The following is a 17,501-nucleotide window of genomic DNA, read 5'->3' on the forward strand; positions in this document are numbered from 1 at the left end:
TACGACATGGAATTTCTGGCACTTTTCTAGTCAGTCCTTCAATAATAATTATGCTTATAATTTTATTATTTATGGAGACTCTAATTGTAGAAGAATGTCACCGGGTACTAGTTCTATTAAGCATTGCTTCTTCAGTACAAGTAGCATAAAGGAAAATAGACTGGGAATGAGTCAGGCGACGTATTTGGCTTTTTCTAAGACATAGATTACTTTCCAGCAGCTAATACCAGTTTGGTTTCTACTCAGTTGCAGAACTAAATTTTACTGAAATGCATTTTGACCGAATGTCATGCAGCGAGAACAATGTATCTGAAATTCTGCTTTCTCTACATCATAAAAAATGCACATGTTCTTTGTCACACGATTATTTGTCTTTCCAGCCTGGCTTATTTTCCTTAGCATAATATCCTCTAGGTCCTTCAGACAAAACAAAACAAAACAACGAATAAATAAACAGTAGAATCAGACCTATAAATACAGAGAACTGGTGGTTGCCGGAGGGAAGGTGGTGGAATGGGGGAATTGAGCAAAATGGTAAAGTGAGTGGGAAGTACAGGCTTCCAGTTAGAGAATGAATAATCACGGGATTAAAAGGCACAGTATGCGGTGGGGGCACCTAGGTGGTGCAGTCAGTTAGGTATCCGACTTTGGTTTCTGCTCAGGTCATGACATCAAGCCCTGAGTCAGGCTCTGTGCTCAGCATGGGGTCTGCTCAGAATTCTCTCTCCCTCTCCCTCATGCTCATGCTCAATCTCTCTCTCAAATAAATGGTTTTTTGTTTTGTTTTGTTTTGTTTGTTTGTTTTTAAGGCATAGCATAGGGAATAGTCAGTATTATCATAATAGTGTTGTAATGGGACAGATAGTAACTATACTTTGGGGGACATAGCATAAACTTGTCAAATCACTGAATCATATACCTGAAACTAATGTAACATTGTGTGTCAACTGTACTCAAAAAAGAAAAAAAGAAATATATATCCTCTATATAATCGATGTCAAAGAAAAATGTGCCTAATTTCTAATTTGTAGGAGATTTTTAGCTATTAGGTAACAAATATTGCCAGTATCACATGGTCGTGGCACGTTTTCAAGAGGATGTCTCTCCCGGAAACTGCCCATTTGCCTCCGTTACAGTTCACGGGCAGAGATGGAATAAGGAATTTTTTCAGGTAATGCGTAGCCTTGAAGAAATAATCTTTGCCAGCAAAAGAAGGGGAACACATAGAGACCATGAAATATAGAAAAAAATGGAACTTTTAAAAATCCTGTTGTCTTGTTCAGAACATATATAAGAAATATGACATAACAGTACATTTTAGTTACTACGCATTTACTCTGTGCCAGATGGTGGGTTGAATACTTTGCATTCACCATCTCGTTTATTCTTCCTAGTTAGTCTACTAGTACTTAACTAGGCCTTTACAGATGGAGAAATTAGGATATGTAGACATTACATCACTCCCTCAAGGCGACCTGCTTGTAGGTGGTGGAACAGGCATTTGAATCAAGATGTCTCCAAATCCAGGCCATATATTCTGTCATAACCCACCTAGTATCCTGAAATCAGGTATAAGTCAGATTTCAGTTTTTCAGTCTCTAAATCCTCAGGACTTTGAAAGTATAGTTCTTTCTGGTTTTGCTTTCTGTAGTCTTCATAGTACAGAGGAAAATGATGTGTGTCATCTGTTAAATTCTACTTCCCCTGTCCCCAGCACTGTTCTAAGTACTTTATATACTAAATCCATGGGGTATTGTAGGTGTCCCCATTTTGCCATTGAAAAAACTAAGATTCAGAGATTACTGCCTGAGATTGGATGTAGGATGTGGTTGTCATTAAAATTCAGTTGCAAAGTGTGCTCTCAGTCACTGTGCTATGTCAGCTCTCCCATAGATTGGGGAGGAAAATCCAAGGTATACACTGTTTTAAAAAGCAAATACGAAATTATCATGTACTTTAAAGCAAAGTATTAAGCAAATATAGTTTATGCATTCAGGAACTAAGTTCTATCTTAAAGTTAAGAGACATAAATAACAAGTATGGACTAGAATAGTTAGAAGAAAAATCTCTAAGTTGGGAGTAGTGGGATAGTAGTGGGATAGAAGCAAGAGAATGGAATTTCACTTAAATTATTAAGGTGATCAACTTAAGTCATGCATGGAGATGAGGATTAGTTTTCCAAACAGTATATTATGATCGACTGAATTTTAAATATATTTTAATTTAATATTTTATTGAGATGAGTAGGAGAAGTTCAGTTTAGCCTTTTAAATGTCAGGGAAAAGGTAGACGTTTGGTAGTAAGAAAGTTAGTCTTTGAAGGTAGTTGGGGGGAGGGGATTAACCTGTTAGAACACCAATCTGGAGTCATTTGCTGGACCCATTAGAAAAGAGGATGGTGTTACAGAATCCTGGAATCTCCAGGTAGTCAGTAGGAAAGGCAGGGGTTAGAAGATAACATTGGGAATGAAATAGAATTGAGCCCCAAAGAGAAATTCTCAAAGAACAATGGCTGACTTGCCCACTGCCTGCCATGGAGGATAAAAAAAGAACATATATTTTAGTACTACCATTCCTGGATTTATGTTTCTCCCTCCTGTGTCTCTCTATCTGCCTCTCCTTACCAGGAAATTTCCACCTCCTCTACACATCAGTTCTTTTATTGGGATTAGGGACCACTAGATAGGAATTGTTCTTTTTGTATAAAATTGTTCTTTTGTATAAAAACTTGAGGATTTCAGGTGATTTGGAAAAATTTCTTTCTGTTTTTTATTGCCCCAGTAATATGATAATCTATTCTATTTAAATAAATTTAAATAAATTTGACCATTCTGTTTTGTTTCATGCTTGTGACTTTTAAGGGCTTTTCTAATTAATAATAACATTAGAGCACAACTGAGAATACTATTTTTTTTTTCTTGACTCCACTGTTAACTCTAAAGACATTTTAAGTCCAATTGTGCCTTCCTTGTCCTATCAATCAACAAGACAGGAAGAGGGATTTGTGATTTTCTAGAGAAAACAGTATGTTGGAAATTTATTGGAATAGAAGACAAAAAGGTAGTAAAGGAAATTCTACCCATTAGATTATATCCCAGAAACTTCCTCTGAAGGAATTAAGTTCTTGGGGAGTGCATTAAATCTTCAAATTTGTGACATTTGGGGAAAAATAAGATGATTTTCCCAAGTTACTTAAAGGCTTCTTTTAGTACATTAATCATGTGCTATGCAGGTTTCTTTTTTAATTAAAAGCAAAATTACAGAGTATGTCCTGTGTTTTCTTTCATTTTCTTCTTTTTTTACATTCTTAGTACATAGAAGTATTCCATGCTTATTAACTTACACCATGTTGAGGACTGAGGTCATGGATGATATGACATGTGAAATCATTCTTTTTGATTGGGTCAGAGGGATTTAATGTATATTGAATGACCATAGGAAAGGGTGTAGCCAGGAACACTGCTTACATGGCATTCAAAATACTAGTGCTCTGAAGTTTGGATCCTTAAAAAAAAAAAAAAAAATCTAGGACGATCACTGTGCTGGGAAGGACTATGAAGAGAGCAAGACTTCATGGAGTTGAGAAGCCCAAAGCATAGCAGGGAGACGGGAGTTCTGAGATTCTCAAGAACGATGAAGCAGGAATTTGAACTCCAGCTAAGAAGAGATGTGCAGGGCCAAAAGCTTATATTCTAAGTTAGAGTCGAATTCAAACCTGGACAGGGTCTGGATAGTAGGCGCAGCAAACACAGTAGCATGAACTTTTACTGAACCAGATTCCTGTAGAGCAGAGAACCTTAGTAAGCTTCCTGCCTGGGGTGAAGGGGAGGGATTGAAAATATAAGAATGAAGTACCCCACAGTTGAGGGAGCAAGCAGTACTGGAAAAGTTTGGAAAAGTGAATTATTAGAAGCCATTTAATTCATAACTTTGATTTTGTTACACGCTGAGTCATACACGATGTCCCCCAAAGTATGTAGCTTCATTTTGCCCTTTAAGTAGTGGGTAATTTTTCTACATGTTTTAACATTTTGAGATCAAATAGAAATTTAGTTGTGAGAGCTGTTGAAACATCTTTAACATCCTTGATAGTTACAGAACTTCATATTTCAAAGTTCTTTTCATTCTTCCCTCCTCCTTCACAAATACTTCTCTCAAAGCCTTCCTCCTGAGTCTCTTAATAATGTATGCTGCAAGTTAGTTAATAGACTCAATTATGTAATAATTAAAATAAATATTACCAAGTATGATCCCAAATGCAGCTAAAATACTTGTTTTCCTAAGCCTATTTTCTCTTTGACTTACAAATGGTTTACTTAGGCATTGGACATATGAATATTGGTAAAATTTGAAAAGTTTATTTGGACAAAAATCTAAATGAAAAAGTATCATTAAAAGGTGTGAATGGAATTTGTCTTAAACATTATGTAATATCTGCATCTCACAACTTGATTTTAATTTAAACTTTAAAAAATGATTTACCTGTTTCTAAACCAGCCGTGTTATAATCGCCTTTCTCCACTTCCCTGTTCCACAGCAGCTGACTCACTAATCCTACTGAATGTTTTTTGAATTATTCACTTCTGTCAGCAAATGTAGCTTTGCTTGTCAGACGTATTTAACTCATTGTCTCCAAGATTGTCTATTACTAGAACTGAGTATATACCAGACCCTCAGTACTTTATGAAGAAATGAATGTTTTGATGTCATATGAATTTCACTTAACAGTTTTATGTTTATTTTTTCTTGACCTTCCAGTTGTATTAAAATAATCTTCTCTCTTTTCATTGGAAAAGTTATTTTTAATTTAAATAGAAGTTATTTAGCTGTAAAATATCATTTGAAATATTTTTCTGTGGGATTGAATATTGAATAATAATTGTTTGAGAAGACAAATTTTAGCAGTGTTTTTCAGAAATTAAAGTTGTACACTACCAATAAAGAAGCAATTTTAGTATGACAGTGTGATTAAAAGAGTGTTATCTATGGCTAGTACATGTATTGTGAAGACTATTGGGGTTTGCTAATTACATTTGTTTGCACATCTGTGCTTAGCATCAGAGATATGATTATTCCTGGGAATTTTTGCTTCCAGGTATCCATGCCATGCTCATATTTGAGTATAATTATGAGGAACTTTTTCTATTTTTTTGAACTTTCATTTCCTTATGCTGATTATAATTCTGAACCTCTTTGTATTATTTGTCATATAAGTACAGGTTTTCCTCAAACAAAGGAAATGTTAAAGACTAAGAGTTCTTTCTAAAACCACTCAAGTTATTTTATAAATTTCAGAAATAGTGCATGAGTATTTTGTATTCACATTGTTTTAAATTTCAGAAACCGTGCATGAGTATTTAAGAATTATCACCTGACTTGCAGAAAAATGTTAAAGGTCCTGGTCTGATATAGTGTCCCACCCTACATCTTTCTGTGGTCCTTATCTACTATGAGGCCCACAGTCATCTGCAGGAGAGGTGTTATGACTCTTATTTTCCAGGATCCAGCAGATACTGATGTTTCCAATATTCAGCAGATATTGACATCTTAATAACCGTGTCATAGCTGTTTGACTTAGAGTTCCTTTTTTCCCCTCCCATTGTTCTTCAGTTCCCAAGTAGGCAGTTGAATATTGTCTAGATTTTAAGGAGAAAGCTTTAGACTGGAGCTGTATTGATAAGTTTATACAAGTACACATTTGGTGTTCTTTTTCTCTTTTTAAGATTTTATTTATTTATTTGTGATAGAGCGAGAGAGAAAGAGAGAGAACACAAAGAGGGAGAGCAGCAGGCAGAGGCAGATGCGGGCTCTCGGCTGAGCAGGAGCCTGATGTGGGACTAGATCGTAGGACTCCGGGATCATGGCCTGAGCTGAAGGCAGATGCTTAACCCACTGAGCCACCCAGGTGTCCCCAAATTTGGTGTTCTTACCAGAAAGTATTTTTATAGAATTGGTTGAGTGTTTCTAAATGTGGGGCGTGGCGGTATTGCACAGGAAATGTAGTTGTTGATAAATGCTCTACCTTAGCAGTTTTGCTTTTTTTATCCTTACCTGGTTCAGATGTATAGGATTTTATTTAGTGCCTCAAGAATTCCTGGGTTCCTGAATCAGAATTCTGGGAGAGGCTTCCATTTTTACCTCTGTATTTGCATTGTTCTTTCGAGAGCAGTTCAAGAGAAATATAATAAAGCCAATTATGTAATTTTAAATTATCTAGTAGCCCCATTAAAAGATCTAAAATGGATAAAATTAATTTTATTAATATAAACTCATTATTTAAAATATAATTTGATCCTGTAATCAATCAACCTTACAAACTTATGATTTTTTACCTTTTTTTGGTATAAGATCTTTGAAATATGGCATATATTTCATACTAATAACACACCTCAATTGAGATTAACCACACTTCAAGGGCTCATTAGCCAGTAGCCAATTGGACAGTATAGGCAGACCTTATAAGTAGATACGAATATCCTGACACATGGTGCTCCCAGAAATTAACCATCAGCTTCTTACTGATAAGAAACAAGTTCTGATTTTATATTATCAAAATAAAAAATAGAAATGTTTTATATTATATTCCAAATAAATGAAAATGTGCTTAACTTACAAAAGCAATGTTGTACCTTACAGAGAGGAGGGCCCTGGAAAGTATCAAAGAAGGAATGTTGAAAATTAAAGAAGAACCATCTAAAATACTGTCTGGAAATAAGTTTCAAGACCGGTATTTTGTTTTACGAGATGGGTATCTCTTTCTCTACAAGGATTCAAAGGTAGTTGTATATTTAGTATTTGAACATGTATGCATGTTTGTGTAGGTATTAACATTCTCATTTCATACCCCTGTCCATCCTCTCTTGGCAGTCAAGCCCTGTAGTAAACAGAACACACCGTCAGCTAATTTCTTACAGCCTCTGAAGGTTACATTAATGCACTAAGTAATACAGTGAAGAACTTCATGTGGCCTTTCTGAGCACTTCTCATTTTTTAGTGCAGAGAAGTCCTTAAAGGTCTAATATGTGTTACATAAACTAGCATTTAAGTCAAGCATCTTCATCAATAAAATTAAAAGCTATCAGAAAAGATGAAATCTTACCATTTGTGTGGATGGAACTGGGGGTATTACGTTGAGTGAAATATAAGTCAATCAGAGAAAGACAGTTATCATATGGTTTCACTTATACGTGGAATATAAGAAACAGCACAGAAGATCATAGGGGAAGGGAGGGAAAACTGGGAAGAAGTCAGGAAGATTTCAGGAAGACTATAGTTAAAAAAGGCTCTTAACATAGGAAACAAACTGAGAAGTCAGGAAGATTATAGTTAAGAAGTCAGGAAGGCTATAGTTAAGAGAGGCTCTTAACTATATAGGAAACAAACTGAGGGTTGCAGAAGGGGAGGTGGGTAGGGGGATGGGGTGACTGGATAATTGGCTTTAAGGAAGGCACATGACATGATGAGCACTAGATGTTACATGCAACTGATGAATTACTGAATTCTGTATCTGAAACTAATGATGTACTCTATATTGGATGATTGAATTTAAATTAATAAAAAAGAGAATGTTATGCCCTGAGGCAAAAATGGCTTGACCTTAGCTAATGGAAATTAATTAAATGTGGAATAAAAAGGCAAAAATCAAATAATAAAATAAATTTTATTAATGTATTTCCTATATGGTTGAATGAATTGACTCATATAATATCGTATTTATCAACAGAATCTTACTGATATATCCCTGTAAGTTTGAATTTTCAAAAGCTTTTGTTAAGGAGTTGTGGAATGGAGAGGAGATAGAGAAAGAGGAAATAGATAAATTTATGGAATTGTAAGAATATTGATTAGTAGTGAAAATGTCTAATCCACCAGATTGGTTGTGTGAATAATAACTTAAGCGCTCAACCTCAATTTCTTGAATCTGTAATATGATGATGGTAGTATGAATCCTGAATGCCACATTATTTTATTGCTTAGTTAAGAATATACATTCTTTTAAGTCATGAAACATTACATATAATAACATAATGCATGTAATATGAAACAATATATAGTCATAGCTTATATATTGGTAATAGCAGCATGCTCATCAAGACTTCGTGAAGAATATCAATGGGCAAGTCCCAAACAGAGAAAAATATATTCACAGTATATATATCTGAGAAAGGACTCATATCTAGAATATGAAGAACAAATCAACAATAAAAAAACAACACAATGAAAATTGGGTTGCAGTCCTGAACTGACACTACATGAAAGAAGATGAAGGAATAACCAATAAAGCATTGAACTAAAGACAGTCGACCTAATAGTCCCCAGGGGCATGCAGATTGAAACCACACAATATTATTTTATACCCACTGGTATGACTAAGGATCTTGATTAACTAAAATCATCCTAAATTGCTAGTGTAAGTATAAGATCACACAATCACTGTGTAGAACTGTTTGGTAGTTTTAAAAAATAAAGTTATTCATACGTCTACCGCATGATCCAGGAATTGGTTCCTAGTATTCTGTCCACAAAGCACTTGTTCCAGAATGTTCATAAGCAGCTTTACTCATAAAAGCTAAAACCTAGAAACATTCCAGATGATTCATCATCAATAAAAGAATGATATATTCATATACTAGAATATGACTGGGCAGTAAAAATGAATACTAATGAATATGGATGAACATGGATGAATCTTTGAGTCCTTGTTGAGCAAAAGCAGCTTGATGCAAAGTAGCATCATATGAGTTTGTCCATAAGAAATCTAGGAACAGGCAAAACCATTTATGATGAAAGAAGTCAGTACGTGTCTGCCTGGGGTGTGGAGAAAGGTTGCTGCAGAAGCAGGATAGTGGAGTCAGTAGGAATCTTTCTAGGATGAGAGAAATAAATGTTCTCTCTCCAGTTCTGGGTGGTGATTACAAGGGTATAAGCAGTAACCTCTCTACTTCCTTGAATCTCAAATAACACCTACATAGTAATTTAAACGTAGAATGACAGCAGGATTTAAAGAAAGACACACAGGATCTGTGTGGTGCTTTGCTGTGATCTCTTGTGGAGATGTACAAACACAGACGAGACTAGTTATGTCTGTGAATACGTTACGAAGAATGGATTCATAGGCAACTTTCCAAAGCTCTGTGCTCTCATTTTGTTATGGCTTCTGTTGAGCTTCTCACATGCTTTGACCGCCTTCCCTGTATGTTCCTCCGGCAGAGAGACGTCCATGTGGGCATAAATAAATCTGAGTAGCATTCTTCCTTTGATTAGGACAGTGGACTGTCCAGGCAGGGGGGCTAACAAAATAGCACTGACTCCTGCAGCCCTCATCTATGCAAGGAGCTATAGTAAGTACTGTACTCAGACTCTCACCTTATTATTCCATCTGAAGGACCTAGCAGGGAGTCTGTGTGCATATCAAATGGTTATTATTTATTATCACCCTGCAGTTTTTCTAGAAGACGAAGAGTGGAGTTTGCAGAAGTGAGGCACAGAAGAATTTGGGCCTATGTGAACTGAACACATCAGATTTTAAGGTTCATGAACTTTAGATTTGTGTTCATGAAAGTAAATTCAGGACGTCACAGCTGATTACTCCAGCCATCTAGAACTGAATCTGATTGAATTTTCTTTGGTTTTCTTCAGTGGGTCACGCACTTTGATATTTGTTGGACAGATTTCCTTAATCCTTGCCCTTTTATATACATAATATGTTGGTTAAAGGGTCACTTTTGTAGTTGGTTATCTGCTTAGGGTATTTAAAAATGAACCTGAACTTTTTGGTCTCACTGTGGAACCAAGACTTATATTGTGTAGCAACAGAAGGTTGTTAGAAACAAACAACTAGTAGTCGGTAGTTAGTAATAGCAGTGCTGCCTTATGGCAGCAACCAGCATTCAGGCAGTTGCTCTATAAAAAGTAGAGTTCTATACATTTCACTGGTATTATCTCATTTTATCTTTATCATAACCCTGTGAAATTAGTACTATAATTATTCCCACTTTACAGATGAAGAAAGGAGCTTATCAAGATATTCTATAACTTGCCCAAGATCCCACAGCCAGTAAGCAACAAAGTGTTCATTCCCAGGTATTAGACTCCAAAGGCTCCATGCAGTAATTTATTAAATAAATAGTAATTTTGCATTATTTTAAGTTAGGGAATAAGTTTTGTTTTGTTTTGTTTTTTGTTTTTTGTTTTTTATTTAGGAAGTACCAAAGTACCAAAGATTCCCAAATATGACAATCCATACAATTCATATTTTTATAGTGTTTTCCCCCAAGCTGATATAAATTTAAAAATCTGCCCCAGGAAGCTTATTCATGGACAAGTGATTTTTTTTTTTTTTTTTTCAGATGGATTGATTTTGTGACAGGGAGAATCTCATACCCTTTTACAGAATATGTTTTAGGAATTTATATGTTTTTGAAAGGTTGAGTCTACTCAGTCTAAGATAATTCATACAGTGACAGTAACAAGTTTGTCTTAAAGAGATTTTTTTTTGTTTTGTTTTTTGACATTTAAAATACTTCCTTTTCCCAGCTTTATTGAGGTGTAATTGACAAAAAAAAAATGTATATATTTACATTGTACAAGGTGATGTTTTGATACATTCATTACACATTGAGAAATTATCACTGCAGTCAAGCTAATTAACATATCCATTACCTCACAGAGTTATCTGTTGGCACTCTGTGTGTGTGTTGGGGGTGGTGGTAACATTTAGAATATACTCTCTTAGCGAATTTCAGGTATGCGGTACAATATTAACTATAGTCATCATGCTGTACCTTAGCTCTCTAGGACATTCATTCAGCATAACTGAAATTTTATATGCTTTGACCAGCATCTCTCCATTTCCCCTGACCCCAACCCCTGACAACAACCATTCTGCTTTCTGCTATGATTTCAACTTTTTTAGATTCCATATGTAAGTGAGATACACTATTTGTCAGACAGTGCTTTTTAGGGACACTGCACCCATTTTGTTTTTATAACAGTGAGCTCATGTTATGGCCTTATAATTATTGTGCTTAAAAGTTGTATTTGTACATCTGTCAGAATAAATTAATGCAACTGATACTTTAATTTGCATATTCAGGCAAGTAGAGGAGACTCGACTTATGGTTTTCCTTCAACTACCATTATTTTCAACACATGATTTTATACAGCTGTTTTGTTTTTCATGTTGCTGCTCTGTCCCTTTTAATATTGATGGTAGAGTCATTGACAATGTTAACATTTCCAATTATTTTACAGTATCTAAGCAATAGTGAAAATCTCCTAACTTATTTGAATAAACATTTGGCTCTGGTTTTGACAGTTGCCATTAATAAATGTGTGACTGTATATACTTAGAAAATGATTTACTGAGAATGAAGTGGAAATTACAAATTGAAAAGTATATTTAAAAAGACTAGGTGTTAATTAGAGATAATTTATGAATGCTCATTAACAACAAATTAGGGTAATACACAGGGGAAGATATATTTTGTGTTGAGCTTTCCCTGCATAGAAAATGTTAATTAAAATGTTTTCAGACTTGATTTACATAAAAGGTGAGACATTTCAAAGAGTATCACCATTATACTGTTAATGGTGTTAAAAAAAAACAAGTGGCTAAGGGAGGGGTCGTTAAAAGTTGCATGCACTAATAAGCAGACTCCTTTTAGGAGCAAGAATAGTTTTTTAAGCACACTAATTTAATTGGCTTAGTTAAAAACTTTATTTTGAATTATAGTGCCTGAAGTAACACATTAGAGACTTCCTAACAGTCTAGTATATTGAACTTTCTGAAGAAATTCTCCAGAAAATACACATACCAAAAGAGAGAATTGTAATAAACCAACAGTAAAGTTATCTTGCCAAATGAGAATTCCTTTTATAGAACTTTCCATTAGTGTCCTTACAGTTCTACTTTATGCATATTCAGTTTAAAGACAGAAACTGAAAAAAGCTTTCTTTCCACCACTGCTGCTTTCTTCTCAAATTCTGTCATTAGTGTTCATTTTGGACAGAAAATATGGTGTAAAGTAATGAGCCTGCATGTCAGGACTGGCTTGAGAATCTGTTGTAGGACTTCAGACCTTCTATTGCCAAAAGTATATCAAAATGTAGGCAGTCTTGGAATTATGATATCCTGTTGTAAATGCAGACTACCTGCTTCAGCACTATTTGTCTCATCCTGAACTGTGCAAATCCCATTGTTCTGGCTCTCACCTCACCTTACCTGGCCACCTCTCTCAGCCAGGAGGATGGCTATTTACCTCAGCTGTGGTCTGATGTCCTCTCCAACAGGTATGGCCGGGAGGCACCACTGCTGTGGATACAGCCCCAACTTCTCCTTGCTTTGACTCTTTCCGACATGGAATACTCACTGCCTTACAAAGCTCCCTCACTGTTCTATATTAGACTTCAGTGCTTCTCCTTAACATGAAGTAGGGTAGCATGCTACAAAATCAGCACCCAAAACCAGTCCTCAGTCAGAATAAAAAGAAAAAGCACATAAACTACCGGAAAATGACCTTAGCCAGAAGTACAGATGTTATGAGGGAAACTATAGAACTTCACTGATAGAAATAAAATGTATGTAAAGTCTATTAATATTTATCAATAGGTTTCATGTAATGCCTTTCAAAATCCCAAAGGGATTATTTTTAGAATTTGGCAGAAATGATTTGATAATCACCTCAAAGCGTAAACAGATAAGATACTTGCAAACATCTTGGTGTATAAAAGACAAAATAATACCAACAATTATGGTATACAGTAAAGCTGAAATAGCTGAAATAATATGGTCTTGGAATAAGAATGAACAGAGATAGCAATGGTACCATCAAGTCAGGTAAAATACCTACTTGTATATTAGGATTTGTTTTTGACAAATAAATGCCAAACAAATGCCACCATAAATATATGTCTAAAGAAAGGTTTGTTTAAAGCTGTCATCAAGACAGTATGGTACTGGCACAAAAACAGACACATAGATCAATGGAACAGAATAGAGAACCCAGAAATAGACCCTCAACTCTGTGGTCAGCTAATCCGCAACAAAGCAGGAAAGAATGTCCAATGGAATAAAGACAGTCTCTTCAACACATGGTGTTGGGAAAATTGGACAGCCACATGCAGAAAAATGAAACTCGACCATTTCCTTACACCACACACAAAAATAGACTCAAAATGGATGAAGGACCTCAATGTGAGAAAGGAATCCATCAAAATCCTTGAGAAGAGCACAGGCAGCAACATCTTCCTAGGAACATCACCAAAGGCAAGGGAAGCAAGGGCAAAAATGAACTATTGGGATTTCATCAAGATCAAAAGCTTTTGCTCAGCAGAGGAAACAGTTAACAAAACCAAAAGACAATTGATGGAATGGGAGAAGGTATTTGCAAACGACATATAGATAAAGGGCTAGTATCCAAAATCTGTAAAGAGCTTATCAAACTCAACACCCAAAGAACAAATAATCCAATCAAGAAATGGGCAGAGGACATGAACAGACATTTCTGCAAAGAAGACATCCAGATGGCCAACAGACACATGAAAAAGTGCTCCACATCACTTGGCATCAGGGAAATACAAATCAAAACCACAGTGAGATACCACCTCACACCAGTCAGAATGGCTAAAATTAACAAGTCAGGAAATGACGGATGCTACCGAGGATGCGGAGAAAGGGGAGCCCTCCTACACTGTTGGTGGGAATGCAAGCTGGTGCAACCACTCTGGAAGCAGCATGGTGGTTCCTCAAAAATTTGAAATACCCTATGACCCAGCAATTGCACTACTGGGTATTTACCCTTAAGATACAAAATGTAGTGATCCAAAGGGGCATGTGCACCCGAATGTTTATAGCAGCAGTGTCCACAATAGCCAAACTATGGAAAAAACCTAGATGTCCATCAACAGATGAATGAATAAAGAAGAAGTGGTATGTATACACAATGGAATACTATGCAGCCATCAAAAGAAATGAAACCTTGCCATTTGCCACAATGTGAATGGAACTAGAGGGTATTGTGCTTAGCGAAATAAGTCAATCGGAGAAAGACAACTATCAAAAGATCTCCCTGATATGAGGGAGTGGAGATGCAATGGGGGGTCGTTTGGGGGGTAGGAAAAGAATAAATGAAACAAGATGGGATTGGAAGGGAGACAAACCATAAGAGACTCTTAATGTCACAAAACAAACTGAGGGGGGTCGGGAGGAGAGGGGTAGGGAGAGGGTGGTAGGGTTATGGACACTGGGGAGGGTATGTGCTTGGGTGAGTGCTGTGAAGTGTGTAAACCTGGTGATTCACAGACCTGTACCCCTGGGACTAATAATACATTATATGTTAATAAAAAATTAATTAAAATTTTTTAAATGTTTGTTTAATAAATAGGGCTGGGGTAATTCTTAAAAAATTTCAGTTTAAACTCTCATCTATTCCAGGTTGACAAAAGAAGTAAAATTTTAAAAATAGTAGCCCTTCAAATTACATGGCCATCAATTCAGTATTTGTCAGCCATGTGAGAACCCTTTAAATTGAGATAGTTAAGAAAGTTCAAAAGGAAAGATGAGTATGACTTCCTAAAACTAATAAAAGGAAACAGCAGAATTAAGGCAAACAGCAGTTTGTATAGAATATTTCATTTAAAGAGACAGGGAAATTTCTTATTTCATATATAAGGAACTAATTCAAACAGAAAGATAAATTGTGAGCCAAATCAAAATTGAAAATTGCTAATGAATATATAAGTGTATGTTTAATTGTAAGTAAATGTACACCATCAATCTGGCCAAAACCTTATTTTTTTAAGATGCTATGTATTTATTTATTTGAGAGAGAACAAGAGTGTGAGTGGGGGGTAGGGGAGCAGAGGAAGAGGGATAAGCAGACACCATGTTGAATGTGGAGCCCAATGTAGGGCTCGATCCCACGACCCCAAGATCACAATCTGAGCCAAAAATCAAGAATTAGTGTTCAACTGACTGAGCCACCGGCACCCCTAGAATCTTAAACATGTTCCTAGCCTTTAGCCCAGTGATTCCATTTCTAAAAATCTAGCCATAAGAGAAAATATCCAATATAAATATTCTAAATTATCTACCGTGATGATAATAGCACACATTGTTATACTGACTAGGAGTAAATTAACCGGACACGTTCCAGCTCTCATCAATGCCCTAGAGCACTGGTCATCTTCTTGCTTGTTTTTGCCTTTATATTTCCTCTATATTTTCTTAACCTGTATTCTCCACGAAAGGCAGTTTTTAATTTTAAATATATTTTCCATCTTTTACTTTTCAAATTCAACTACCTTCATGAAAAAAAAGACTTCACAGTAACAGTTTAACTTTTATAGAAGTTAGTACTAACTTCAGCTAATTGTACTTAGTACTAAATTTCAGCCAATATTTGCTAAGTGGGCTTTTGCATACTGTCCTAGGATCCTAACAATTTGTCTGTATTACTGGGTCTCTGAAGCAATATGTTCTAAGTTCCTAATAATAATAATAATTTGGGGGTGCCTGGGTGGCTCAGTGGGTTAAAGCCTCTGCCTTCGGATCAGGTCATGATCCCAGGGTCCTGGGATTGAGCTCCGCATCGGGCTCTCTGCTCAGCAGGGAGCCTGCTTCCTCCTCTCTCTCTGCCTGTCTCTCTGCCTCCTTGTGATCTCTGTCTGTCAAATAAATAAATAAAATCTTTAAAAAGTAATAATAATAATAATTTGTTGCACACTAATGCTGATTACTAGACTAAATGTTTAATAGACATTTTTCTCATTTAGTCTGTAGAATAATCCTTCATAGTACTTCTTTACTTATTTTATCTTTTTTAAAAATTCTATTTATTAAAAAAATAAACAAAAATTCTATTTATTTATTTGAGAAAGAATATGAAGAGGGGGAGACGCAGAGTGATAAGCAGACTCCCCGCTGAGCAAGGAGCCAGATGTGGACATGGGGCTCGATCCCAGGACCCTGAGATCATGACCTGAGCCGAAGTCAGACACTTAACTAACTGAACTGCCCAGAAATCCCTTACTCACTTAATAATAACCCTATAAGATACTTGATATTCTTATTATTCCTCTTTACTAACAAGAAGAGCAGAGCAAAGTGAGCTCACAAACTAAGTAGCAAGCCAGATTTGTACCCAAGTTTCTGTGATCCCAAACCCCTTGCTCTTAGTTTTTTTTTTTTTTTTTTAACTTTTTATTTTTTATAAACATATATTTTTATCCCCAGGGGTACAGGTCTGTGATTCACCAGGTTTACACACTTCACAGCACTCACCAAAGCACATACCCTCCCCAATGTCCATAATCCCACCCCCTTCTCCCAAACCCCCTCCCCCCAGCAACCCTCAGTTTGTTTTGTGAGATTAAGAGTCATTTATGGTTTGTCTCCCTCCCAATCCCATCTTGTTTCATTTATTCTTCTCCTACCCACTTAAGCCTCCCTGTTGCATCACCACTTCCTCATATCATTGCTCTTAGTTTTTAATGCTATATGCCTAACACTTTAAAACAGAAGATTTCCTTCAGAATTATTAGGGTATGGGGAAAGCATGTGTTAATAATCATTTCCAAGGTTGCTACCTTTATGTGTAATGTGTGTGTGTGTGTGTCTGTGTGTCTGTGTGTGTGTGTGTGTGTGTTTGGTATAAGTTTTGAAATTAGAGGATAATGATTCAAGTTTTACCTGGTGGCCTATGTTCCAAGATTTTTAAAAAATATTAGTTACAGATAAATATGTCAGGATGTGTATGTAGAATAGATCATTGATCCAGAATAATGTAAATTTTTAATAGTCTACTTACATTAATTATTTGTTTAAAATGTTATTAATATAGATACTTGAGATAGTTCAATATATACCCAAAGAAGTTCCTAGATTGGAATCCACAAAATACAGAAAATCATAATGCATTTGTCAACAAAACCTAACATGAAGGTAGTTGTCTTAGTTACATGAATACTGGGTGCTGTCCCAGACAGCCACTGATGGGATTACATAATACTGACATTATTCTATTTTTCAAATATGAGAAAAAAATGAAAAATAATCAGTTCTGATTTATATCTGGTTCCAGGTGTCTTGAATAAAAAATTATTGTGTCTGTGTATACATGTACAGACATACATAAACATGCATGTATATTCAAAATTTTCTATTTAAATTTATAACATTGTAATCAGAATAATCTTCATGTACTAAAAACTTAGTATAATATCCATAAAACATTGGAGAAACTGATTCTGAATCCAGTCATTAATACTCAAAATATAAAGATATTTTTAAAGTCTGCTTAATTACAGATTATTTTGTTTTCCTTACAGAGTAGTAAATATGACAAAATGTTTTCTCTTGGTTCACTGAAGTTTTATCTTGGAGTGAAAAAGAAAATGAAGCCTCCAACAAGGTAAAGTTTGAAAGGGAAGGGTTTTTGAAAAGTGAAAGTTTTAGGAATATGTACCTATGCAAGGATTTGGAGGTCAGAGACATTAATCAGG

The 17,501-nt window shown here is 35.6% G+C and overlaps 1 protein-coding gene across 16 annotated transcripts in view; it reads left to right on the plus strand.

Annotated features, from left to right (window-relative positions):
- Window positions 1–17,501, plus strand: part of ARAP2 (ArfGAP with RhoGAP domain, ankyrin repeat and PH domain 2) — a 188,265-nt gene that overhangs the window by 149,771 nt on the left and 20,993 nt on the right. For 14 of the 16 annotated variants that reach the window (XM_082728936.1, XM_082728941.1, XM_082728942.1 and 11 more), the window contains 2 exons: window positions 6,636–6,775; window positions 17,328–17,410. In XM_082728936.1, coding sequence (XP_082585062.1) covers window positions 6,636–6,775; window positions 17,328–17,410 — 223 coding nt within the window. Of the gene's footprint in view, window positions 1–6,635; window positions 7,174–7,261; window positions 7,571–17,327; window positions 17,411–17,501 lie in introns of those variants that run through there. The other 2 variants (XR_014311239.1, XR_014311240.1) reach the window with 1 other exon arrangement.

Source organism: Mustela nivalis, assembly GCF_964662115.1.
Source record: "Mustela nivalis genome assembly, chromosome: 4".
Taxonomy (NCBI): Eukaryota; Metazoa; Chordata; class Mammalia; order Carnivora; family Mustelidae; genus Mustela; species Mustela nivalis.